Raw genomic sequence first — 26,680 nt, 5'->3', positions numbered from 1 at the left:
TGGAGGAGGTGGGATGCGCAGCTGCAGACCCCGCCTCTCTCCCTCCTCCAAATTTGTCCATCTCTAAAGCTTCCTCGGCATCTGCTGTAGGCAGGAAAGGACCAGGTGGCCGGCCTCCTGTGCTGAACAGTGGTGTGATGTTGTCTGATTAAAATATGGCCATGTAGATTGTTATTGCTATCCCTATTATCTAATCGCAATAAACCGTGTACAAAGTACAGTAGACTTCCGATAATCCGGAACCTATGGGACCTAGGTGGTGCTGGATGATCAAATATGCCGGACTATCAGGAGGTACTATAAGATGGTTATATATATACTGTATACATTATATACTGTATATAAAGTGTTCTTAACCCTTTTTATTGTACATACTGTATACAGTATACTGTAAAGTTTAAGTTTTTTTAAGCCTTTTTTCTCAGTTCAGCTGCTGCCGCTGTTACCTTGTGACTCATTTTTTGCTGAAGGTCACTCACTAGACTCTTGCCATTTTGATGCCAGACTATCAGGAGTGCCAGACTACTGGATGCCGGACTATTGGAGTTTTACTGTATGTCAAGTAATGCATCAATGGAAAAGGTATGAGCTGCTGAATACGATCTCCTATTTGTATGCATGTATCATTTTTGTATGTAAAGTTATAAGCATTGACCATGTCCTTGTTTTTCAAATGTGGCTGCTTCTAAGTAACACCGACAAGCTATTTAGCCAGCTCATTGTGAAGGCCTATTCAAGCTGAATGGGGCATCTGGATAGAAGATTCCCATCCACACCTGCTGGACTTTCATGTGAACTACTCAACACGTGGCCCATCTGTTTGCGACCTACGGTATGGTTTGGGTTTACACGGGGCTCAACACACGGCCTGTAGGTGGAATCCTTTGAACATGGCCTCCACTGGGAACATGCTCCACAACGGTGGAACATGCATCTCCCTGTTGAGGTGAGCATCGAAGACACAAGCGGACGGGCTGGCTGGAACAGATGGGTACAGAGTGTCGGCGTTTCTAGCTGACAGAGAGGAGGTGCGGAGAGCGCTAGGGCATTGTGTGAAAGAAGCTATTTGCATATATATTTACATGTCTATGCAACCACACTTAAGATGCGGCCCTCGGCATGTGGTGTGAGTATCACTGTGGACCCCGGAGCTTCCAAAGTTGAGTAGTCCTGAACTGGAGTGTGGGACTCAGTGGAGCACACCTGGGACTATGAGATTTTGTGGGGCCCCTGTGTGTAAGTCTTTCCTAACTTAAGACAAAATCCTTTGGGGGGGAGGGCTTTCCCATAGCTCTAGGAGTTGGGGCCAAAAATGAGGGGTTCAGGATCCCTAGTTCTAACACCTGATCAAGTATGTTAAGGGCTGTAATAAAGAGGAGTGGACCAATTGTTCTGTACATCCAGTGATGGCACTCATTAGCTCAAGATGTGCTATTTGTGCATAGCCCCACACACTCCTAGGCTATGTCTAGACTGGCATGATTTTCCGCAAATGCTTTTAACGGAAAAGTTTTCCGTTAAAAGCATTTGCGGAAAAGAGCATCTAGATTGGCACGGACGCTTTTCCGCAAAAGCACTTTTTGCGGAAAAGCATCTGTGCCAATCTAGACGCGCTTTTGGGCAAAAAAGCCCCGATCGCCATTTTCGAGATTGGGGCTTTTATGCGCAAAACAACTCTGAGCTGTCTACACTGGCCCTTTTGTGCAAAAGGACTTTTGCCCGAACGGGAGCAGCATAGTATTTCCGCAAGAAGCACTGATTTCAGACAGTAGGAAGTCAGCGTTCTTGCGGAAATTCAAGCGGCCAGTGTAGACAGCTGGCAAGTTTTTCTGCAAAAGCAGCTGCTTTTGCAGAAAAACTTGCCAGTCTAGACACAGCCTTAGTTGTTTGCCTGGTGAGCTAGTCATAGAATCATAAAAGTCTAGGGCTAGTAGAGACCTCAGGAGGTCATCAAGTCCAGCCTCTGCCCAAGCAGGACCAACCCTAACTAACCTAGTCAGGTAGGTTCTTAGTGGGAGTTTGGGGTGCAGGGACAAATATGTCGCTTCCAGGACTGCCGCACTGGCCCATGGGAGGGAGGCTAGTATGGTTGCCAAGATTTGCAGTATCTTAGTGGTGGCTCTAGGTCTAGTAACAGCTTCTCACTGAACCACCGGAACTATAACAACAGAGCAGTCCCGGCGCACCTTAACAGGGCATATCCACACTTAGAAATTTCAGGAATTATTTCAAGTTTAGTTATTTCAAAATAAGCGTTATTCCCTAAGGAAAGCAGGAGTACAGATGTCGAAATAACCAGCCCGTTATTTTGAAATAGCAGACTTGGTAGTGTGGACGCTCTGCTAGTTATTTCAAAATAACGGGCTTGGTAGTGTGGCCACTCCGCTTATTTCGAAATAAGGGGGTTTAGTTTGAAATAACTCCCTAGTGTAGACTAGGGCTCAGACAATAACAAAAATATGACAGCTTTTGTGGGCCAAAACCATTTCCTGAGAGGGCTGGAGTGGGAAACAGAGGGCATTTTCTGCCCCCACAAGCTGCGCCCCACTGGGGGTCAATCAGTGTGTGGGGCGAGAGGGGCAATTTGTTTGCTCACAGTTATTCTGGGACCAGGTCGACCTGTTCTCATGCCCCCCCCCCCAGGGGCTGTAGGGCATGGGGTGTGGGCAGGGAGTTGTGGGGCATTGGAATGAGGCTGTGGGGTGCGGGTGGGGGAATGTGGGGCACGGGCGGAGAGCTGTGGGTCAAGGGACGCAGTTGGGGTAATGTGGGGCACAGGGGCTGTGGGTCAAGGGATGTGGGCAGGGGGCTGTGGGGCAAGGGACACTGGCAGGGGTGTGTGGGGCAAGGGGGCTGTGAGGCAAAGGATATGGGCAGGTGCTGTAGGGCATGGGGGTTGTGGGGCGCAGGCAGGGGGTTGTGGGTCAAGGGGGCTGTGGGTCAAGGGATGCAGTCGGGGCAATGTGGGGCAAGGGGGCTGTGGGGCATGGGTGGGGGGCTGTGGGGTGCAAGTGGGGGGAAAGGGGCACGCGCGGGGGGTCAGTTGGGGCAATGTGGGGGACGGGCTGTGGGGCACAGGCAGAGGACTGTGGGTCAAGGGATGTGGGCAGGGGCTGTAGGGCAAAGGGGTTGTGGGGGGCAGGAGCGCGCGGGGGGGGGCTGTGAGGGGAAAGGGGCGCGCGCGGGGGGCCGTGGGGCGGCGGGCAGCCCTGTGGGGCGGGCTTACGGCGGGCGGGGCGGCGCTGACGCTGCCCGGGGCGGGCGGGGCGATGGCGGCGGCCTGAGGTGAGGCGGCGGCGGCGGCGGTTGCAGGCTCCGTGGCGCGGCGCGAGGCCGGGACGTTGCAGCGCGCGCAGGGGGGTTGGCGCGCGCGCTGGGCGGGAGCGGCTCAAGAATCCCGCCGGCGCGCTGAGGGAGCGCGAGGAGCAGGCCGCGGGGGCGAGTGCCGCGAGCCTGCCCGTGCGGGGGTCTCTGTGTGTGTGTGGTTGGGGGGGGTCACCGACACCTTAACCCGGGAAGGAGCTGGGCCTAGCCCTGGTTTTGCAGAGGGTCCCACACGAGGCTCCCCCCGGTGCAGCGACACGCCCGGCGAGGGACGCCGGCTTGGGCGAGCGCCCGATGAGCCCCTGGGAGAGGCCGGTTCCCTTCGGCACGATAACGAACCAGCGGCAGCGAAGCCAATCGAAGAGGCCTTGGTCCTGGCGGTGGTAAAACTGTCCCTACCTATTGTCTAAACCTCAAGCCTGTCCGTTGGCTGATTAGGAGGAGACTCAGCCGTACACGGCGTCCCCGCTATAAGTCGCCCCGGCGTACATCCGTTCCGCACTAACGTCGTCGACGCTTGTAGGAACGGGTGCGATGTACGTCCGCCCATTCCTCTCCCTTACGTCGCGCCAGAAAAACGCAATCATTTGTGCAAATGGAAGCCAGCCGTGGGGAAAAAATTCCCCGCTTTAAGCTGTTTCGCTATACGCACGGGCGGATATAGGGCAGGGCAGGCGGGGCGGCCGCTCTGGGCCCCGCAATTCAAGAAGCGCCATGCATGCGCCGTGGTGCCACCACGCAAAGGGGGGCCACGCAAAATTGTGCTGCCCGGGGCCCTGCAAAATCATCATCTGCCCCTGGCTATACGTTCAAGTTTTTTGGAACGTATCTTGGACTCTCAGCAATGACGGCCTGTACCTCCGACTGCCCATCTCTCATGACACTAACAAGAATTAAGATTGTTGTAGGTTTCAGATACCAACTGCTTCGCAACGAGAAGAACAGCCTAATATAGAAGACAGTATATAAATAATAAGCTTTCCCTGCGTTCCAAACTGGAACCACGTCATTCCTCATTTTACAGCTCTCCGTGCCAGCGTCCATCTGTCTGTCTGCCTGAAGGTTGCAGCCGTGAGTTTAGATCCAGAGTGGTGCTGTGTTTCATTTCAGGCTATGTGTGACATTGCCATCTGGGTCCCCAAGGAGGACGGAGAGGAGCTAGCAGGATGGCAGAAGGAACTAAAGAAGAACTCAATAAGGAACAACTACACAACTTTGATCTTTCTGGGTAAAAATATTCATTTTGTTTGTTTGTTGAAGTGTCGATGAGGTGTGACAGACTTGAGTGATATTCAGGTCAGGGATATTGCTTTCCGCTGATGGTTTGCACTTGCATTCCTTTGTGTGTGGGAAAAACATCCACTCCAATCAATGGAGACTCAAAATACAGAAAGTAGCTCTAAACCGGGGTTACTCAACACACGGCCTGTGGGCCACATGTGGTCCGTGGCCCATTTATTTGCAGCCCGCGGGAGGAAGCTAAAACAAAAAAGTAGCCGATATTATGGTCTTCTGTTGATATGCGTTTTTGGAAATTAAATTCCTGGATTGTCATTGCTCATTAAGAGTGCTGACGTGTGGAAATCGAGTAAATATTGCATTTTATTAATATCAGCAGAACTGACTTAAATGGGTCCTGTGCGTTGTATAGTCTTGCCTTAATTTTTGTATTCATGACCGTCAATGTGAGAGAAGCTATTTGCATCTATATTTGCAAGTATATGCAACAACATTAAAGTTGTGGCCCTCGGCATGTGCTGTGAGTATCATTGTGGCCCCCGGGGCTTCCAAAGTTGAGTATCCTTGCTCTAAACCCTCCATTTACAATCTTCTGGTTTAGGACAATGGCTGTACTTCTCCATCCATCTTTAGCCCACGAGCAAAAGTGAACTGCTGGGTCATTGCACGTGATGTGTTGGTGCAAATAAGGGATGTTTCACATGGGGAAAATGTCAATATACTAATAGAAGCAGTTGACATTTTCTGCAATTCAGCATTCATGCAGTCAATCAGGAAATTGCATTGCTCTCATCCAGCACTTTAGTGATCCAAGAGCTCTGTAAAATGATGTCGTGTTTGTCTTTTATGACTCTTGTGACCGGTCGGGTCCACCTCAGGACTGTCATCTGATGTGCTGAGACCCCACTGAGCCTGTTTTCCCTCACAGCCTGCCCATCTGGCACCCTAGGGATATGTCTAGACTACACTGAAGTTTCGAAAGAGGAGATGCACATTCCGTGGGAGTGCGGTTTTTTTGGACCCCCCCTTTTTTTTCGAAAAGCCATGTAAGCCTCATTTTTTGAGGAAGAGTGGCTTTTCGAAACAGGGAGGATTCCGAAAAAACCGTGTCCCGACTACTTTCACTTTCAAAAGCTCTGCTCTTCCTCTTTTAAAACTTCAGCGTAGTCTAGATGTACCCTAGGTAAACTATGACTTTGGTACCTTCCCGCCTCCATGTTCAATATAGAGAAAAATGAGAAGTCTAGAATGAAATTTTTTCTTTATTTACTTGGCCTTTGAAATGAACAATGTGAAAATAAAAATAAGTTTTCTGCTTTTCATGAATTCTAACCCAATTTTACTGTACGGGGTAAACCGCCCAGTGGCTGACACTTGAAAGTTTTAACTGTTTTGAGTGGTACATGGTGTTTCCGGTCAGCGCTATAAACAGTTGCATTTCAAGTTGGCACTGTCTTCCTTCCTAAGGAACTCGATTTTGGGAAGCGATGAAAATCTTTATTCCTTGATGGTTAGTAAGAACGATTAACTGTGGTGTAAATAATGCATGGAAAAGACTACTGTGCTGTCTACACTGGCCCTTTTCCGGAACAGTTTTTCCAGGAAAAGGCCTTTGCCCAAACGGGAGCAGCATAGTTTTTCCAGAAAAACACTGACAATTTTACAGTAGATCATCATTGCTTTTCCGGAAAAGCAAGCGGCCAGTGTAGACAGCTGGCTGTAGACAGCGGCTGCTTTTCCGGAATAAGTGGCCCAAGGTAGACACAGTCACAGTGCTTGCTGAGTAACAGAAAACATTAGAATCCTAGAGCTGGAAGAGACCTCAGGAGGTCATCAAGACCAGTCCCAACATTGTTTGAGTCTCTCTTTTTGCCAACAGTCGTGCGGCCACCAAACCTGACGTTGCATCTCTGATTGAACGTGGGGAAGTTCCACGTGACTGGGCTCATAAGAACTCGAGAGACAGAAGCCTTTCTAAAGGGGACTCCTCTGGTGAGTAATAACTAATGAACTCTTCAAAAACATTGAGGGAAGGAAAGACCTAAAGGAGACACCCCCATTTCACGAGCTTCTATTAAAACTGCTTTTGTCTCTTCCCATCAGCTCAGTCGCCAGCCATTATTACTTCTGTTTGGCAGGCATGTGTCATGGACTTCTACCTCTCCTGACTGGCTTTGGACTGTAGCTTCTGCCTTAGGAAGGAACAATCAGTTTCACACATACCGAATGGGAAGCGACTGTCTAGGAAGGAGTACGGCAGAAAGGGAGCTAAGGGGTTATAGTGGACCACAAGCTGAATATCAGTCAGCAGTGCGATGCTGTTGCAAAAAAAGCAAACATGATTCTGGGCTGCATTCACAGGTGTGTCGCGAGCAAGACACGAGAAGTTATTCTTCCGCTCTACTCTGCGCTGGTTAGGTCTTCGTTGGAGTGTTGTGTCCGGTTCTGGGCACCGCATTTCAAGAAAGATATGGAGAAATTGGAGAGGGTCCAGAAAAGAGCAACAAGAATGATGAAAGATCTTGAGAACATGAGCTATGAAGAAAGGCTGAAAGAATTGGGTTTGTTTAGTTTAGAAAAGAGAAGATTGAAGGGGGGACATGATAGCCGTTTTCAGGTATCTAAAAGGGTGTCATAAGGAGGAGGGAGAAAACTTCTTGTTCTTGGCCTCTGAGGATAGAACAAGAAGCAATGGGGCTTAAACTGCAGCAAGGGAGGTTGAGGTTGGACATTAGGAAAAAGTTCCTAACCGTCAGGATGGTCAAACACTGGAATAAATTGCCCAGGGAGGTTGTGGAATCTCCATCACTGGAGATATTTAAGAGTAGGTTAGGTAAATGTCTATCAGGGATGGTCTAGACAGTATTGGGTCCTGCCATGAGGGCAGGGGACTAGACTCGGTGACCTCTCGAGGTACCTACCAGTCCTAGTATTCTATGATTCTTCTGACTGCTGAAGTGGAATGGCAGGACACATTTGGTATCATTGTCTGGCCTCTCTGTAGACTTTTGAAACATGAACCAAGCCAGGAGGTGGAGAACGAGCTTCTGAACCGTAGAAATGTAGAGCTGGAAGGGGCTTTCAGAGGCACTGAGTCAGGACCTAGTCCTAAGAAACCACAACCAACCCTGACGAGAGTCTGACCTGTTCTGCGAAAACAACAAGAAGTCCTGTGGCACCTTATAGACTAACACAGAGGTGGCCAACCCGCAGTTCATGAGGAAAAATTGCAGGTCCCGCACTTGCGGCTCTTAAAGGGGCAGCATGTTTTTTTGGGGGGAGGGGGGGTTTGGCTCAACAAACTGGGTATGTGAGAGAAGAAATTCAGGGGGGGGGGGGCTGAGGCGACCCAGCCCCCCCGTCAATCTCCCCTCCCCCCCAAGAAAGAACCCACTCCATCTGGTAAAAAAAATTCAGAAATGTGAAATGGACTGACTTCAAAATGGCCTCCTTAAAAGGGCAATGCCTGCTATGCCCTGATCAGTTTCTTTTCTTTCTTTTTTTTTGCTCAACAAGTTTTGCTGCTGTTGGGGGGGGGGGGGGGGGGAGGATAAGGGTTTCTCAAAGATCAAAAAGGGGGCATGATGCCGAAAAGTTTGAGAACTACTGCTTTAGCCCATTGCATTTTGTCCTTCCTTCTGTGGGTATGGAGTACTACACTCCTGAAGGGAGATGGAAGGGCTACTTTCAGCTTTTGTAATAAAGCCTGTAGACGGAACGCCAGTATGATCTTACAGGGATGGATAGCTCAGTGGCTTGAGCATTGGCCTGCTACACCCAAGGTTGTGCGTTTGATCCTTGAGGGGGTCATTTAGGGTGTGTCTAGACTACAGGGTTTTGTCGACAAAACTATACCTGCGTCTACACTGCCGCTGAGTTCTGTCGACATAACATCGACAGAACTCAGCAGTTTTGTCGACAGCTGTAAACCTCATTCTACGAGGAACAACGCCTTTTGTCGACAGAGTTCTGTCGCCAGAAGGCGTTATTGCATCTATACTGTCCTTTTCGTCTACACTGTCATGTCGACAAAGCGGCTTGCTTTGTCGACAGAACTGGATATAGCCTGGATGCTCTTTGTCGACAGAAGCTTTGTCAACAGTATCTGTCAACAAAACTTCTGTCGACAAAAGCCTGTAGTCTAGACAGACCCTTAGGGGCAAATCTGTCAGGGATGGTACTTGGTCGTGCCGTGAGGGCAGGGGACTGGACTTGATGACCTCTCAAGATCCCTTCCAGCTCTACGAAATAGGTAAATCTCCATACATATGGGCTACGTCTACACTGGCACCCTTTTCTGGAAATGCTTAAAACGGAACAGTTTTCCGTTATAAGTATTTCCAGAAAAAGAGCGTCTACATTGGCAGGACGCTTTTCCGGAAAAGCACTTTTTCCGGAAAAGCGTCCATGGCCAATGTAGACGCGCTTTTTCACAAAAAAGCCCCGATCGTCATTTTCGTGATCGGGGCTTTTTTGCGGAAAAGACTACTGGGCTGTCTACACTGGCCCTTTTCCGGAACAGTTTTTCCGGAAAAGGACTTTTGCCCGAATGGGAGCAGCATAGTTTTTCTGGAAAAACAATGACGATTTTACATTAGATCGTCATTACTTTTCTGGAAAAGCAAGCAGCCAGTGTAGACAGCTGGCAAGTTATTCCGGAAAAGTGGCTGCTTTTCCGGAATAAGTGGCCAGTGTAGATACAGCCATGCTGTATGTTTATGTGCCTTATGTTAACATGTCCAGTATCCTTTGTGTGTTGAAGTAACATCTGGATTCTCATTTATTCCAGCAAATGATAGAATCATGTGGAAGACTGAAGTTAATCATTCACAGGGAAATTCTGAGGGCTTGGTAAAGCTCAGGAATTTATCTCCAAGAGGGGAAGTATTTAACTCTGTCGAGGGAAATATGTGTGAGGGTGAATATAGGTCAGCTGGCCAACATGGGAACGCAGAAGGCGAGAGCATGGAGAAATCGATTCCAAATGAAAGAGCTTTCAGCAAAGGCCAAAACATTCCTCTCCGCCCAGGCGAGAGACCCCATAAATGTACTGTGTGTGACAAAAGCTTCACTCGCCGTGCACATCTTCTTCAGCACCAGAGAATCCACACGGGCGAGAGACCCTATACGTGTACCGAGTGCGAGAAAAGCTTCCGACAGAGATCAGAGTTGATTGACCATCAGCGAACGCATACGCAAGAGAAACCTTACAAATGCGAGACATGTGGGAAACGGTTCATTCGGAGCACGCGGCTAATTCAGCATCAAAATGTCCACACAGGAGTGAAACCCCACAAGTGTCCTCAGTGCGAGAAAAGCTTTAGTTGGATCTCATCGGTTATTAAGCACCAGAGAGTTCACACGGGCGAGAGACCCTATAAATGCCCAGATTGTGAGAGAACCTTTAGTTGGAGCTCCACCCTTATAAAGCACCGGAGACTTCACACAGGAGAAAGACCCTATAAATGTCCCAACTGCGCAAAGTGCTTTGTACAGAGTGCGAATCTTCTCAAACATCAGAGGGTGCACACGGAACAGAAACCCTATGCCTGCGGGGAATGCGAGGAGACCTTTCTGGTCCGGGCTCATTTCGTTCTGCACCAGAGAATGCACACGGGTGAGGAATTCGACAAGTCCGATGGCTGTGAGGAGTGGTTTGGTCTTGTCTCGGACCTTCGCAAACATCAAAAGAAGCCCTATCAATGCGCCGAATGTGACAAAAGCTTCAACAAAAGTTCCAATCTTAGTAAGCATCAGAGGATCCATACGGGGGAGAGGCCCTATAAGTGTTCCGACTGTGAGAAAAGGTTCATTCAGAGCTCTCACCTGAAGCTGCACGAACGAGTGCACCGGGGAGAAAAACCCTACCAATGTTCTGACTGTGCGAAAAGTTTCCACCAGAGCTCCCATCTCATTCAGCACCAGAGAGTTCACACCCAAGAAAAGCCTTTTAAGTGTCCCAAGTGCGAGAAAAGCTTTAGCCGGAGCTCCGTGCTAAATAAACACACGAGAATCCACGTGGGAGAACAGAGCTATAAGTGCAGCCAGTGTGACGAAACCTTTGCCAGCAGCGCCCATCTTCTTCGGCACAAGAGAACCCACCACGCGGAAAGACCTTACCAATGCCCCAGCTGTGAAAAGAGTTTCAGCCGGAGCTCGCAGCTTACGCTCCATCAGAAAAACCACGCAGCAGAGAAGCCGTACAAGTGTGCTGACTGTGAGAAAAGCTTCGTGTACAGCTCGCATTTAATTCAGCATCAGAGAACTCACACTAGAGAGCGGCCTTACCAGTGTGCGGTGTGCGAGAAAAGTTTCATTCAGAGCTCGCATCTCCTTCAGCACCAGAAAATCCACACGGGAGAGAGGCCCTTTAGATGCAGTGATTGTGAGAAAACCTTCAATCGGAGCTCCAACCTTATAAAACATCAGAGAACGCACACCAGGGAGAACCTGTAAGACAGAGGTGGGGGGACCTTTTTTGGGTCGGAAGCCACTGACCCCCACAAAAATCAGTTGGGGGCCCACACACAAGTGAGAAGCCCCCCTCCAAAAAAAACCCTTGATGTGGCCTCTGACTGGAGAAAGACATTCCTCTCGCACACCAGAGTGTAATGTAAAGAGATGCTTCCATCGGAACATCAAACTATTAACTATCAGGCTGTGTCTACACTGGCAAGTTATTCCGGAAAATCAGCCGTTTTTCCGGAAAAACTTGCCAGCTGTCTACACTGGCCACTTGAATTTCCGGAAAAGCACTGACGATCTAATGTAAAATCATCAGTGCTTTTCCGGAAATACTATGTTGCTTCCGTTCGGGCAAAAGTCTTTTTCCAGAAAACTGTTCCGGAAAAGGGCCAGTGTAGACAGCACAGTCGTGTTTTCCACAAAAAATCCCCGATCGCGAAAATGACGATCGGGGCTTTTTTGCGGAAAAGCACGTCTAGATTGGCCACGGACGCTTTTCCGCAAAAAGTGCTTTTCCGGAAAAGCGTCCTGCCAATCTAGACGCGCTTTTATGGAAATGCTTTTAACGGGAAACTTTTCCGTTAAAAGCATTTCCGGAAAATCATGCCAGTGTAGACGTAGCCTCAGAGTATTTCCGCAGTAGGAAAATTCCACGAATGTGCCACATGTGAGAAATGCTTCAGACTGTCATGTTTTGTGGCTTCGCTGTACTGACCTGAATAAGATCTCTAGGAAACTTGCCTTTGCCTTTCTTACACTAACAAGAGTTTTGTTAGTATAAACGGTACCATTTCCCCCACCAAATGGACCCATTTGTTGACCTAACTGTGTCTATGCTGCGGGTACGTCTAGACTACATGCTTCTTTTGAAAGAAGCTTTTTTGAAATCTTTTGAAAAAGCTTCTTTTGAAAGCGATCGTCTAGACAGCCACAACGTTTTCGAAAAAGCGATCTGCTTTTTCGAAAGAGAGCACCCCGGCAATCTGGATGCTCTCTTTCGAAAAAGCCCTGTTTGTGGTCAAGAACGCCTTTTTTGAAAGAGCTCTTTGGAAAAAAGGCGTTCTTCCTCATAAAATGAGGTGTACCGTTGTCGAAAAAAGCACCATGTTCTTTTGATTTATTTCGAAAGAACGCAGCGGCAGTCTAGACGCAGGTGAAGGTTTTTTTTTTCAAAACAAGGCCACTTTTTTCAAAAAGAACCTGTAGTTTAGACATAGCCCATGGCTGTGTCTAGACTGGCAAGTTTTTCTGCCTGCTTTTGCGGAAAAACTTACCAGCTGTATACACTGGCCGCTTGAATTTCCACAAGAACACTGATGATCTCATGTAAGAAATCAGTGCTTCTTGCGGAAATACTATGCTGCTCCCATTCGGGCAAAAGTCCTTTTGCGCAAAAGGACCAGTGTAGACAGCTCAGATTTATTTTGCGCAAAAAAGCCCCGATCACTAATATGGTGAGCAGGGCTTTTTTGCGCAAAAGCGCGTCTAGATTGTCCGTGGATGCTTTTGCGCAAAAGCGTCCGTGCCAATCTAGACGCTCTTTTCCGCAAATGCTTTTAACGGAAAAGTTTTCCGTTAAAAGCATTTGCGGAAAAGAGCGTCTAGATTGGCACAGACGCTTTTCCGCAAAAGCAATCTAGACACTCTTTTCCCCAAATGCTTTTAACGGAAAACTTTTCCGTTAAAAGCATTTGCGGAAAATCATGCCAGTCTAGACGTAGCCTATACGTTTTGCCAGGAGTTATGTCTAAAAGTGTGATTTGTGAGTGAATGACCTGTTGGTAAAAACCCTTTGTGTAGGCACAGTTACACGGCTGAATTTTGCACTTTTACCAGTAGAGATTATTTTGCTGTGTGGGTGTGGCGGGGTGGGATGAGGCAGAATACTGCAATAAACTATATCAGCAAAATGCTCTTTTGCATGTTTCATTAGTGTCCACGTTAGTAGTAAACATATCTGTTGTTAACACGCCGTTCAGTGACAATAGATATACAATTAAAATCAGTAAGATACTGCCAAGTAACTGTTACTTTAAAATACATCAGGGGACTTGTACTTGGTTTTCCACGATTATGAAATAGCATGTTGTATCCTGGCAGGCTGTCAGCCTTGATTCCGCGTTTCCCATCTTGCAAGACGAGAGGAGCAGTAGTAAAAGGCTGTATATCTTTCGTCACTATGTACATTTTTGACAGGTCTATGCCGTTTGGCCAGGACGCTATCACGTTCTGGCGCTCTCAGCACTGTTGTGCTGCTCCTGCCCGCTGCCTTCGAGCTGCCCCCAACTCCTGGGAGCCTGCTGCTTGCCGTGCATGACACGGGAAGAAAAGGTTGGGGTGCTGATGTCAGAGTGCCCTTCCCCCACCCCCACAGAGTGGAAGCGGGGGGTAAGGAATGGAAAGATTTTGCTGACTACTTTTGGGAGTGGGGTGGTCTCTGGGCAGAGGTGAGCCTGCCCTAACCCCCTGCATCACTACCCAGAAGCCACCTGTGATGGAGCCTGCATTCTGAACCCCAGCCCCAGACATGAACCCTTCTTACACTCCAAATCTCTGCTCTAGACCTGAGTCCTCATGCACCCAAACTTCCTCCTACAGCCTGCACCCTGATCCCCCTCCCCCACACACCTCGGCTATGTCTACACTGGCATGATTTTCCGAAAATGCTTTTAACGGAAGACTTTTCCGTTAAAAGCATTTTCGGAAAAGCACGTCTAGATTGGCAGGATGCTTTTCTGCAAAAGCACTTTTTCTGGAAAAGCGTCCGGGGCCAATCTAGACGCGGTTTTCCGCAAAAGAGCCCCGATCGCCATTTTTGCCATCGGGGCTTTTTTGCGGAAAACGGTACTATGCTGTCTACAGTGGCCCTTTTGCGCAAAAGTCTTTCGGAAAAAGACTTTTGCCCAAACGGGAGCAGCATAGTATTTCCGGAAAAGCAGTGATGATTTTTACAGGAGATCGTCAGTGCTTTTCCGGAAATTCAAGCGGCCAGTGTAGACAGCTGGCAAGTTTTTCCGCAAAATCAGATGATTTTGCGGAAAAACTTGCCAGTCTAGACACAGCCCTCAAGTATGTTATTCTCACTAGGGATGTTAAATATCGGTTAATTCAATATAGTCGATTAACCTCCTGCATTCTTATAGGTTAGTCGACTCTTCTATAGTCCCCGGGCAGCCCCTGTCTAAAGAGGGGTCTGAGTTCCAGGACTCAACACATGCCAGGACTGAGGTGGGCGTAATCCACTTGAAATGCAGTGGTGGGGTTGGTCCAGGACCCAGTGCAAGCTGGGACTGAGCCGGGCTGCTGCCCAGCCTGTTAGAAATTTATTGGCAAGGAATGGGGGCAAATGCAGGTGGGGTCGCCAACCTTTTTCAGCACGAGATTGCTTTTTGAATGTAAGTGCGATCCAGGATCTACCTCAAACCCGAACACCCTGGCCCCGCCTCCTTCCCACCCCTTCTTCGGGGTCTGCCCTTCCTCCCTCCCCCATCCTCACTCACTTTATGAGGCTGGGGACAGAGGGTGAGGGATGCGGACTCCCGTCTTGGGCTAAAGGTGGCCTTTGGGACAAGCGTAAAGTAATGCACATCGGGAAAAATAGCCCCAACTATACGTAGAGTATGATGGCTAATTTGCCTACGACAAATCAGGAAAGAGATCTTGGAGTTATCGTGGCTAATTCTCTGAAAACGTCCATACAGTGTGCTGCGGTGGTCTAAAAGGCAAATAGGATGTTAGGAATTATTAAGAAAGGGATAGAAAATAAGACCCAGAATATTTTACTGTCCCGGTATAAAATTATGGTACGCCCACATCTGGAATACCGTGTACAGATGTGGTCTCCTCACCTCCAAAAAGATACTTTGGCCTTGGAAAGGGTTCAGAAAAGAGCAACTAAAATGATTCGGGGTCCCCTATGAAGAGAGGTTAACGCGACTGGAACTTTTCAGTTTAGAAAAGAGGAGACTGAGGGGGGATACGATAGAGGTCTATAAAATCATGAGTGGGGTGGAGAGAGTGAATAAAGAAAAGTTAGTTATTAGTTCCCTAAATAGAAGAACTAGAGGACACCAAATGAAATTAATGGGTAGCAGGTTTAAAACGAATACAAGAAAGTTCTTCACACAGCGTGTAGTCAACCTGTGGAACTCCTCGCCGGAGGAGGCTGTGAAGGCTAGGACTGTAATAGAGTTGAAAGAGAAGCTGGATAATTTCATGGAGGTTAGGTCCATAAAAGGCTATTAGCCAGGGGATAGAAATGGGGTCCCTGGCCTCTGTTTGTCAGAGGCTGGAGAGGGATGGCAGGAGACAAATCGCTTGATCGTTGTCTTCGGTCCACCCTCTCTGGAGCACCTGGTGCTGGCCACTGTCGGCAGACAGGATACTGGGCTGGATGGACCTTTGGTCTGACCCAGTACGGCCGTTCTTATGACATTCCAGTAATGAGAGTTGTGAGAGGAGGCCCCCTTCTGCTGCAGCCAAAACGTCCGTCAGGGAATGCAAGGCAGCCTGGGATACTTGGCGCCTGTGGGCAGAGTTATAGGAAACTACAAGGTCGGCTGAATATTTGTGCTTAACGGGTGTCACGGGGTGCTCTACTCACCCAAGAACACCTCCTCGGGGCAGCCGCAGCGCTTACCTCCGCCAGCCTGACCCCTTTTCCGAATGGGGTGCACGCTGTCTGTCAGTTAACGGGTAGGAGGACTGTATCTAATTCCTATATAAAAAGAAGGGAAATGAAATAAATATCAGAGCCACACGGCTCGAACACAAATATTGCCTGGCAGCCCGTGGCAAGTCCCGGGGAGACGCTGGCTAGCTGTAGACATTGAATGCGTCTTCTTACTTTGTTACTAACTCTGCGAAGAGAGGCGGTCAGGACTGTGGGTGTGAGGGAGAGAGGGATTCTTGTGGTAGAGTGTGTGTGAGTCCGAAGGCAGTGTGTGTGTGTGTGTGTGTGTGTGTGTGTGACAGTGAGATTCGTATGGTAGTGTGTGTGTGTGTGTGTTTGTGAGACCCAAGGCAGTGTGTGCATGTTTGTGAGACCCAAGGCAGTGTGTGTGTGTGTGTGTGTGTGTGTGTGTGTGTGTGAATGACAGTGAGACTCTTATGGTAGAGTGTGTGTGTGTGTGTTTGTGAGACCCAAGGCAGTGTGTGTGTGTGTGTGTGTATGTGTGTGAGAGAATGACAGAGACTCTTATGGTAGAGTGTGTGTGTGTGTGTTTGTGAGACCCAAGGCAGTGTGTGCATGTGTTTGTGAGACCCAAGGCTGTGTGTGTGTGTGTGTGAATGACAGTGAGACTCTTATCGTAGAGTGTGTGTGTTTGAGAGACCCAAGGCAGTGTGTGTGTGTGTGTGTGTGTGTGTGTGTGTGTGTGTGTGTGAGAGAGAGAGAGAGAATGACAGTGAGACTCTTATGGTAGAGTGTGTGTGTGTGTGTTTGTGAGACCCAAGGCAGTGTGTGTGTGTGTATGTGTGTGAGAGAATGACAGAGACTCTTATGGTAGAGTGTGTGTGTGTGTGTTTGTGAGACCCAAGGCAGTGTGTGCATGTTTGTGAGACCCAAGGCAGTGTCTGTGTATGTGTGTGTGTGTGTGTGTGAATGACAGTGAGACTCTTATGGTAGAGTGTGTGTGTGTGTGTGTGTGTTTGTGAGACCCAAGGCAGTGTGTGTGTGTGTGTGTATGTGTGTGTGAGAGAATGACAGAGACTCTTATGGTAGAGTGTGTGTGTGTGTTTGTGAGACCCAAGGCTGTGTGTGTGTGTGTGTGTGTGTGTGTGTGTGTGTGAATGACAGTGAGACTCTTATGGTAGAGTGTGTGTGTGTGTGTGTGTGTGTGTTTGTGAGACCCAACGCAGTGTGTGTGTGTGTGTGTGTGTGTAAGTGTGTGAGAGAATGACAGAGACTCTTATGGTAGTGTGTGTGTGTGTGTGTGTGAGAGAGAGAATGACAGTGACTCTTATGGTAGAGTGTGTATGTGTGTGTTTGTGAGACCCAAGGCACTGTCTGTGTGTGTGTGTGTGTGTGTTTGTGAGACCCAAGGCAGTGTGTGTGTGTGTATGTATGTGTGTGTGAGAGACAGAGATTCTTATGGTCAAGTGTGAGTGGGTTCCGAGGCAGTGTGTGTGTGTGTGTTTGAGAGACCCAAGGCAGTGTCTGTGTGTGGGTGTGTGTGAGAGAGAAAGGGACTCTTACAGTCGAGTGAGTGGGTTCCAAGGTTGTGTGTATATTTGTGAGACCCAAGGCAGAGTGAGTGTGTGTGTGTGTGCACGCGCACGCACGTGAGAGAGATTCTTATGGTTGCATGTGAGTGGATTCCAAGGCACAGTGTGTGTGTGACTCTCAAGGCACAGTGAGTCCCAAGGCACTGTGGTGTTGGGCGCACATTGAGAAGCGCTGCCGGGCTGCGCGGGGCCGTTGCGCGGACCCTGGGAAGCGCTATCACTTGCGAGGTGCGTTGCGTGCACACGGAGACGTTGCCGGGCTGCGCGGGGGCGTTGCGCGGACGCTGGAAAGCGCTATCACTTGCGAGGTGCGTTGCGTGCACACGGAGACGCTGCCGGGCTGCGTGGGGGCGTTGCGCTGACACTGAGAAGTGCTGCCTCTTCCCACGCTCCCTGTCGCGCCACAGTCTGGCGGAGCCCTGCAGGCAGAGCCCGGAGTTTTTCTTTGTCCGGGCACCCTTGGGCGGGGCAGGGAAGGCCTGGGCGGGGGGGAGGCTCAGGGCTGATCTTTCCAACAGGAGCCACAAACTTGCCGCGGGAGGCGTCGGGGCCCCACTGCTCTTGCCGCTGGGGCTGAGGATGGAAGTTTCCTGCCGGGGCATCTCCCGCAACGCCCGGATCTACCCCCCCTCCTTCTGGTCTGCCTGGGTGTGGGAGCTGCAGGCAGCCTGGTTGGCCCCCGAGTCCTCCTTTTTGGGGCCACCCCTGCTCCAGTCCAGTTGTGCTGTTTCCCCCCCAGACACACAGAGGGAGATGGGGGGGGGGCACAGAAGACACCAGGGTTAACCAAAGATGCTTCCCTACAGGGTGGATGACCTGGGCAGAGCCCCATGATGGGGTAGGTGGCAGAAATGGGCAAGAGCCACACTGCTAACCTGGGGAACTCCCTGCCCCAGGGCGTAAGGGAGGCCCAGGCTCAGTCACGGACAGGTACAGGGTGAGTTGCTGTGTCTGGCACGTTCTCAAAACCCAGGAGCGGGGAAAAAGTTGTCCCATGAACCATGCGTGTGTGTGACCTTTCCACATTCCCAGAATGCTCTGAGCTCGATGGAACAGCCTCTGGCTCTAACTATCCCCCTCTATGTGTCACGTCCTGCACCCAAGCTCCTGAGCGGAGGGGGAAGAGGAGACAGCTCCGCTAGTGTTAAATGCCCGCAAAGATGCTCGGCTTGACCCTACGGCTCGATTCTATCCTCAGTGCTGCTCTTGTCAACCTAGGGCTGGTGTAATCAATCGAGAGCCACACCCGCAGTAACCGGATTTACATCAGCATGATGGCTTTCCCATCTCTCCCCTCACTCAGCTGGAGGCAGACGAACTGTGATTGCTACTGTGGACAGCCCCCATGCACGCCCCTCCATGCCTACCCACTCCCTCATCCCCAGGAATTTTGACCTTCTCTGCCTCTAATGCTGGGATTTGCCACACACCAGTCCCTTTGCAAACCAGCATGGCCCCACTGGAGAAGTCGGGGGGGAGGGGCAGGCTCCATGCTTACCCCAAACCCATCTTCTTGGAAGGAGAGGGCTCTGCCTCTTCTGTGAGCTGGTCCACAGGGGCAGCACCGGGCATGGAAGCACAAGGGCAAAGCCGCAGTACCACGCCTCTGTTTGCAAATGTGTGAATTCCCTTTGCAAGAGCTGCAGCCCGATCTTTCCGTATGCCAATGGAAGGCGCTCAGCAAGCAGGGTGAAGGCGGTGTAAGAACGTGTGTGGGAAGAGGGAGGCTACGGCATAAGGAACGCACAAGTGAGGACTTGTCTGGAGCACCCACTAGGTTAGTACAAACCCTCCCCCTCAACTCGTGACTTCTTAGGAGCTGCTAAGAGTTTGAAGGCTCCTCTGGTCTTACCAGAGCTCTATGGCCAGCTAGATGCTCGTTTCTAATCTACCTACCAAGGATATAGCCAACGGTGAAAGCAATGGCCAGGGTCCCCAACGTGGCGCACAGATGCATCTCCCTTTCACGATTGGTCATCGGTTCACATGAGTTTCACTCCGTAAGGCTCTACGGCGCAAACCGACCCAACCCTGGTGCCTCATCACAGGCTGGGGCAGAGTAACCCAGGGGCCAAGTCTTGTTCACTGGCTGTAGGTTCTCCGCCTGTTCTATATGGAGGAAAATGTTTTTCCTGGTTTTTGCTTGGATGCTTCTTAACAGCTGTGAGGTCAGAGGACGCTGCATCGCTTGAACCGTTCTCTGTACATTCCTCAGCAATCCACACTGGGTCGGGGGTCCAAATACTCACCCCCAAATCTTCCCCGTATTTTCTTGGATGTTTTTTAACAGCTGTGAGGTCAGAGGACTGTGCATCGCTTGGACCGTTCTCTGTGCATTCCTCAGCAATCCACACTGGGTTGGGTGTCCAAATACTCACCCCCAAATTTTCCCTAACTCAAGGAACTCCTCATTTTCAGAGCGCCAGTGTTGGCCTCATTATTCACAGGCCTTGTTAACGGCTTCTGGCTTTGAGTACTTCCCGAAGGCAGGTTTCTATTGCTGGCACCCTTTTAGCGTAGTCCAATTGTTGTAACTGTTGGATGAGTCGCCTGTAGGCTCACATCCCTACTCCTGAAAACAGCATCAGTTCAGAGGTAGACCGGCAGGTCAACTGGGAAGCCGAAGCTTCTGGAGTAAGGTGAGCGCGAAGATGGAGAGGAGGATTGCTTAGCAAGGAGAGGAAGGGCGCCTGCAGGAAGTTGACACTTCAGGTATGTCTAGACTACAGGGTTTTGTCGAGAGAAGTTTTGTCGACAAAGCTTCTGTCGACAAAGAGTGTCTAGACTACATCCAATTCTGTCGACAAAGCGAGCCGCTTTGTCAACATAACAGTGTGGACGCAAAGGACAGTGTAGATGCAATAATGCCTTCTGTCGACAGAACTCTGTCGATAAAAGGCGTTATTCCTCGTAGAATGAGGTTTACATATGTCGACAAAACTGCTGAGTTTTGGCGACGTTATGTCGACATAACTCAAAGGCAGTGTGGACACAGGTATAGTTTTGTCGACAAAACCCTGTAGTCTAGACACACCCTTCATCTCAGTGCTCGAAGGGTTACAAGACCAGCTCCTTTCTTGAGATTTGCTTGCGGCAAGAGGTCACCTACAGCACGACACTTGCTAACAGGCCAGTACCTGGGCAGATTGCTTTTACCGTAACCCTCTCTGCATGTCTCCAAGCTGTGGGGCGTTTCCCAGAGCTGTTTCGGCACCATGCAAGGGGAAGTTGACAGCATAAAGAATAGTTAGTGAACCCCCTTCTGCAAGGTGAGGGGTGGTAACTAAGCAACAGAGGGTGGCAACTTGGTGTGAAAAGTGACGCAAGTTGTTTCTACATGCCTATAAAAGGGCACCACAAAGGGTAAGCATGAACCAACTTTGGGGGATGGGGTGCAATAGGCACTTGTATAGGTGAGTGTCATTGCCAACACTTGCAGAATGCACAGTGGCTTAGCGTCGAGACTTTCTGCTAACAACTGTTAATGCACGGCCTTTGGCAATAAAATTGCTCGACTGGTTTCATCCTTGCTTGAAGTGGTCATGTCCAGGAACTCTCAGAGGTCTACTGTGTTGACCCAAGCACACGAGGTTTAACGCTTTAGATATGAGGGAGCACACGCACGCAGCCGAAAGTTTATCATGGCCGACGGAGTAGAGGATCTGTCATGAACCCACCGGGGCAACCCCGAAACCCTGACTGACAACACCTGCATGCCTGCTCAGCTACAGCGTCCACCGTAGCGATGGAGAACGCCGGCCCCTTGGTACAGTTAGAAACCTGGCTGTGAGTTTCCTTGGGCGCAGTTACTGCCGTCTAACCCCGCCACCTTCTGCTCAGCCTCAGAGTAGGGGTGTGTCTAGACTACAGGGTTTTGTCGACAAAAGCGGACTTTTGTCAACAAAACTATACCTACGTCCACACTGCCTTTGAGTTATGTCGACATACATAAACCTCATTCTACGAGGAATAATGCCTTTTATCGACAGTTCTGTCGACAGAAGGCATTATTGCATCTACACTGTCCTTTGCGTCCACACTGTTATGTCGACAAAGCGGCGTGCTTTGTTGACAGAACTGGCTGTAGTCTAGACGCGCTTTGTCGACAGTATCTGTCGACAAAACTTCTGTCGACAAAACCCTGTAGTCTAGACATACCCTAGGTATTTCCATTAGTCGTTGCTAGATTTTCCGTTCTTCGTCTGAAGAAACATCAATTACAAGGTGCTGGACAGGATGTTCTGGTGCCAAAGGTTGGGCTTAGATCTCCAGTATACCCCAAAGGAAAAAAACTTCTTGGACTTTTACGGCATTGAACAAACAAGACAATATAACAACCCTCCTTCCTGTCATACCAGGCACAGTTCTGGTTTCTTTTAAAAAATAAATATTTATAAACAAAGGAAAGAGAGTTGAAGAACTACAATGTTAAAAACTTGCCTGCCAACTGCACAAATGTCTTTTGCATGTAAAATCACAAGAACAGATTGTACACCAACACATCAATATAATACACAGTCTAATGGCCCTCCCCTTTCATGCGCTGCTCGGGTCCCCTGTGCGGCAGGAAGCCACGCCTCAGATCACAGGGACCAACTCTTCCGTGCTGCTTGCCAGTGCTGGCTCTGGACGACTCAGTCTCCCTTGGTAATCAGGTCCTCAATATACGCGTCCAGCTCATCATCGGTATTAATATCGATGTCCTGAAACCAAAAGGCACACGAGGAGATTACTTACCGGTCACAGGAAGTTCTTCGAGCTGTTGGATTGCTTTTATCTAGATTCAACTGGGGGTGGGACACAGTGGGACATGATAAAGGAAGTCCTTACTTTCCCTAAGTTCTCCACTGGACCCAATCCAGTGGCGCTCGGTAATTCTACTCTGCCCACCAGGCTCTCACCCACCTCCTGCACTTTCTGCAGAAGTGCCACAATATTGGTCCGCAGCTTCTGTAGTTTCTCCTCCGTCTCCTTGAGTTTTCGCTCCGAGTTGCGGAGGTTTTCCTCACATGCTTTGGCCCGGGCGTCAGCACGAGTCTGATAGGAATTGCACAAATTCTGCAGCCCCATTTCGTACTGTTTGAAGTATTCTTTCTGCGGGGTGGCAAATAAAGTGAGTTGACGTGCTGTGAAAAGGGATGAGACCGATATGCCCCAAAGCTCCGCCCCAACAGAATTCCCACACCAGCTTAAATCTGCCCTTAGTTTCCTCCAGGATTGACTGGTAGAAGCATCCAGACAGCAGTATTATGAAGTTGATTTGCCTAGCACTAAACCACTCCTTTTATTTCAGCATCTGGTCACCTTCCATCCTATTTGTTTTTCATTAAAAAAAATATTCGTCTTAAGGAAAACTGAACGATGGGTGGAAAAACCCTGTAATGACCCAAAAGCTAGTTTCAGTTGCCTTATGATGACAATTGGGTCTCTTCGTATTTCTAACCTTAAGCAGCATGACCCTTAGGGTATGTCTACAGTGCCGAGATTTTTCAGAAAAATGGCTGTTTCTCCGAAAAAAACTTCGCTTACGTCCACACTGCAATTGTGTTCTTTTGAGAAAAATAAAATCGAAACAGAGGGGTTTTTCCAACATTGGTAAACCTCTTTCTACGAGGAAGAAGCCTTTTTTCAAAAGAGCTCTTTCCCCATGGGTACGTCTAGACTACAGGCTTTTGTCGACAGAAGTTTTGTCGACGGATACTGCCGACAAAGCTTCTGTCAACAAAGAGCGTCTAGACTACAGCCAGTTCTGTCAACAAAGCAAGCCGTTTTGTCGACATGACAGTGTCGTCTAGACACACCTGTAGTCTAGAGACACCCCATGTGTGGACGGGGAACAGGGAGTTCTTTCAAAAGAAGAGGAAAAAGCACAGATGTCCTGGTGGCCATTCCGTCCATAGCAATCACAGCTTACATGTGAGATAATGTCCAGACTGAATGGACAATCTCTTTCGAAAAAGCAGATTGCTTTTTTGATGTGCTTTTGTGGTGTAGACGCTCTTTCGGAAGAAGTTTTTTCGGAAGATCTCTTCCGGAAAAACTTCTTCCGAAAAGTCTGCAGTCTAGACACAGCTTCAGTGGAGTAGCAGAGGCACTTCCTGGTTCATACACCATCCATGGGTAAAAAAAAGAGGGAGAAATGTTCACCTGTTGGATACCAAATGATCATTTTCAAACAAGCTCTGATTTGGTAAAATAAAAATGGTGTGTTTGTCTTTTCTCAAAAGAACGAACACTTCAGGCACGTCGGTTTAACCCTTCTATTCCCAAACCAGAGAAACCCACGAGCCGTCCGTTTTGAATTTGTAGACCCAGCAGAAGTTTGTGTAAAGGAGAGGCGCTCAACTCACCAGAGGAAAAGCCATCAATTCTTCTGAACTCATGGAACTCAGCTCCTTTTTGGAGATGGGAAAATTCGGGGGCAAGAAGTACCGCAAACAATTCCTACCCAAGAAAAAACAAGCAGCCACAGGGATGGTTTTAAGTCTTGTTTGGAGATTGAAACACTCAGAAATTGTTATTGCCGGGAGCACCCAAGAAACCCACCGGAGCGTCTGGACTAGCAAATCCACAGTCTCCTGGTTGCTACTGGGACCGGTAGTGTCTGGCTCGATTCGGGCACAGTCAGAGGTTGAAGGCTCAGTTGCAACTTCCTCTTCTTCCTGCTGTGTGTCTGGACTCTGATACTCTGGAGAGGGAGGCTTCATCAACCGCACATCCTCACTGCCCTTCTCTACCCTGGAGGGGTCAAGAAGGAATCACATACAGCCTGTTCCAGATTAGCCACACTTGGTTAGTACCGTCTCAGAGCCCCCCATCGCTGACAACTGCTCCCAGATTACAGTATCTTCCACAGCCGCCCACTCATACAGACGCCTGTTCCTTACACAATCACAAAGCAACTTTCTCCAAACATTCCGGTGTACACAACCTTCCCAATGTAAGAATAGATTATTCCTCTCCTCAGAACCTGTGAAAATGTAACAGAGTTCCCTCACCCCTCCCTGCATCTCCAGAGCCCACGCAACCAAAAATTATGGTTAGTTACCAGCGATCTCTCGGTGTGGTGTCTGTCGGAACGTAATCGAATTTCACCTTCCAGCGTATGGCATGCTTGCCCATCTCCACAGTCGTGACACGGCCCGTGAACCATTCCTTGTTCACTCGGACCTCCACATGCAGCCCTTTGTCTGAGACATAGGCAGGTAGATGTGAGGGGGTTTGGAAAGATGCCGAAAGCACATTTCACGAGGGAAGCTCATGTTTCCTCAGTACTCGGCTGGGAACGAACGTGAATTTACAGAGGCGAAGTTCCTAAGCTTCCTGGGTGTGGGATGGGAATGACTTAAAACAGGGCTACTCAACTTCGGAAGCCCCGGGGGCCACAATGATATAGCATACGCCGAGGGCCGAAACTTAACTGTGGTTCTATATACACATGTAAATATACATGCAAATAGCTTCTTTCACACTGAACACAAAGATTAAGGCAAGACTACACAACACGCAGGCCCCATTTAAGTCAGTTCTGCTGATATTAATAAAATGCAATATTTACCCGATTTCTACCCGTATGACAGCACTTTTAACGAGCAATGACAGTCCAGGAATGTAACTACTAAAGCACATATCAACAAAAGGCCATTATATTGACTCGCTGTTGTGGAGCGTGTTCCCAGTAGAGGCCATGTGCAGGCTGTGTGTTGAGCCCCACATAAACCCAAACCGTCAGAGCAGCCCTGACTTAGAAGATGTCCATTAGGAGAAGTTATTCTATAACTACTCTATATACCAGCAACAACTATGTGTAACTACCACATACAGACAAAGAAACGAAGAGCGTGAAAGAACAAGGTTTCCAAATCAGGCCATGCAACATGACAAACAACCTGTTATCCTCTTAGCTACAAACTCAAGGGGACACATAATGAGCAGAGGTAACGGGCATGACTAAGGAAAGCTTCAGGCTCCGACATGGAAGAGCTCTTCAATGTTAACATAAATGTGCAGCCCCAAGGTTACAGGTCCCAGTAGGATCAAAGCAACTTTAGTCACAATCAGATAAACTCTATGCAAATTTCTTGGAGTTGGGCAAAATATGGACTCTATTGGCACAGACACTGCGACTACAGGTTTAAAGAGGACCTTGCTCCAATCAGGAAGGCCAGCCAGCGTGGCCGGGGCTGCAACGTGCTCCCTGCCCCTTTCACTGCCTTCTGCATACTGGCAAATACGAGCCAAGCGTAATGGTTTGCCTCACCTTTCTGGGCTCTTTTCAGATCAGCTAATTCCTCCTCCCCGGCACTGTCTGTGAGCTGTAAGCACAAAGAACTCATGTTAGCCAGCTCCCGAGGAGATGAGAACGTGCTGGCTCCCGCCCCGCAATCCTCACCTCCACCACCACCTCGTTCGAGTCTTTCTTCTCCTCTTTCACGACCACAATTTTCCCTCGTTTGGTCTTCTCCTTTTTCTGCTCCACCTCCTCCTCAGCACCCTCCTCCATGGCGTTAAACGTCCGCTTGCGGATGCTGGAAGCCTGCGGAGAGCAAGTAATTTCTGGCTGACTCTCACGAGCGCCACCGACTGTCCTTTTCCAGGGGCCGGACTTTCAGATGCCTCTATACCAATGGTCACCAACCCGTCGATTGAGATTTGTTGGTAGATCCTGGAGCTTCTGACAGGTGATCCTGACTGGTTTGGTTGGGAGGCTACTAAGTGTCCATGCTCCCCCTCCTGCCATGCTGCTCCTGCCCTCCCAGGTATCTCCTGCTTGCTCCGCAGGGTGGAGGAGGGGAGCACTGATGTCAGGGTACCCCCCGACACACTCTACCCCATCTCCAGAACTCAGGATAGAGGGAGTGGCACAAGGCCAAGGAGCCACTTGAGGTAAACTGTGCTCAGCTGGTGTCCACACCTCAAGCCCCTGCCCCAGTCCTAAGCCCCACCCCCCCGCACCGAAACTCCCCCCCAGAGTCTGTACTCTGAATGCCCTCCTGCACCCCAACTCTTTGTCCTAGGCACAGCCCAGAGTCCCTCCCACACTCTGAACACCCTGGACCAAGACCAGAGCCTATACCCCATAGGTTCCCAAACTGGGGGGTGTGAGGTGACCCAGCCCCCCTTTCCACTCATCAATCCCTCCCAAGAAAGAGCCCAGTCCGTACGGTAAAAAAAAAAAAAATTCAGAAAATACCATGTGAAATGTCTGGTATTTTCTGTTTTTCCTGACTCTGGCATCCGCTGGAACATGGCTTGGTTGGGGCTCATGGAGCGTCCCGGCGGGCAGACTTCAAAATGGCCGCCTTAAAAGGGCAATGTATGCTCTGCTCTTAAAAGGGCAACTTTTTTTTTTTTTTTGCTCAAGTTTTGCTGGGGTTTTTTTTTTTGGGGGGGGAGGTATGAGGGTTTCTCAAAAATCAAAGAGGGG

The 26,680-nt window shown here is 49.3% G+C and overlaps 2 protein-coding genes across 5 annotated transcripts in view; one reads left to right on the top strand and one right to left on the bottom strand.

Moving 5' to 3' along the window:
* The first annotated feature begins 563 nt into the window (after window positions 1-563).
* On the top strand, window positions 564-13,200 carry LOC102443792 (uncharacterized). Of its 3 annotated transcripts, none has more exons than XM_075917053.1 (4): window positions 564-582; window positions 4,435-4,552; window positions 6,443-6,555; window positions 9,353-13,200. In XM_075917053.1, exons 2-4 carry the CDS (start codon window positions 4,491-4,493, stop codon window positions 11,017-11,019), a joined length of 1,842 nt encoding a protein of 613 aa, XP_075773168.1. In that variant the 5' UTR covers window positions 564-582; window positions 4,435-4,490; the 3' UTR covers window positions 11,020-13,200. The 3 variants fall into 3 exon arrangements, with proteins under 3 accessions (XP_075773168.1, XP_075773166.1, XP_075773167.1); XM_075917051.1 differs by lacking the exon at window positions 564-582 and adding an exon at window positions 3,248-3,285 and having other exon boundaries at window positions 4,349-4,552; XM_075917052.1 differs by lacking the exon at window positions 564-582 and adding an exon at window positions 3,252-3,285.
* Window positions 13,201-21,623: 8,423 nt separating this feature from the next.
* Window positions 21,624-26,680, bottom strand: part of MORC2 (MORC family CW-type zinc finger 2) — a 53,055-nt gene continuing 47,998 nt past the window's right edge. For both annotated transcript variants that reach the window (XM_075917044.1, XM_075917045.1), the window contains 7 exons: window positions 25,646-25,789; window positions 25,514-25,568; window positions 24,302-24,443; window positions 23,800-23,991; window positions 23,604-23,697; window positions 22,159-22,347; window positions 21,624-21,956 (listed from right to left, as the gene is read on the bottom strand). In XM_075917044.1, coding sequence (XP_075773159.1) covers window positions 21,888-21,956; window positions 22,159-22,347; window positions 23,604-23,697; window positions 23,800-23,991; window positions 24,302-24,443; window positions 25,514-25,568; window positions 25,646-25,789 — 885 coding nt within the window. In that variant the 3' untranslated portion in view covers window positions 21,624-21,887. The remainder of the gene's footprint in view (window positions 21,957-22,158; window positions 22,348-23,603; window positions 23,698-23,799; window positions 23,992-24,301; window positions 24,444-25,513; window positions 25,569-25,645; window positions 25,790-26,680) is intronic.

This window comes from Pelodiscus sinensis, unplaced genomic scaffold, assembly GCF_049634645.1.
Source record: "Pelodiscus sinensis isolate JC-2024 unplaced genomic scaffold, ASM4963464v1 ctg67, whole genome shotgun sequence".
Lineage (NCBI taxonomy): Eukaryota > Metazoa > Chordata > Testudines > Trionychidae > Pelodiscus > Pelodiscus sinensis.
The sequence above is the reverse complement of the archived record's forward strand: the minus strand, read 5'-3'. Positions and strand labels throughout refer to the sequence as shown.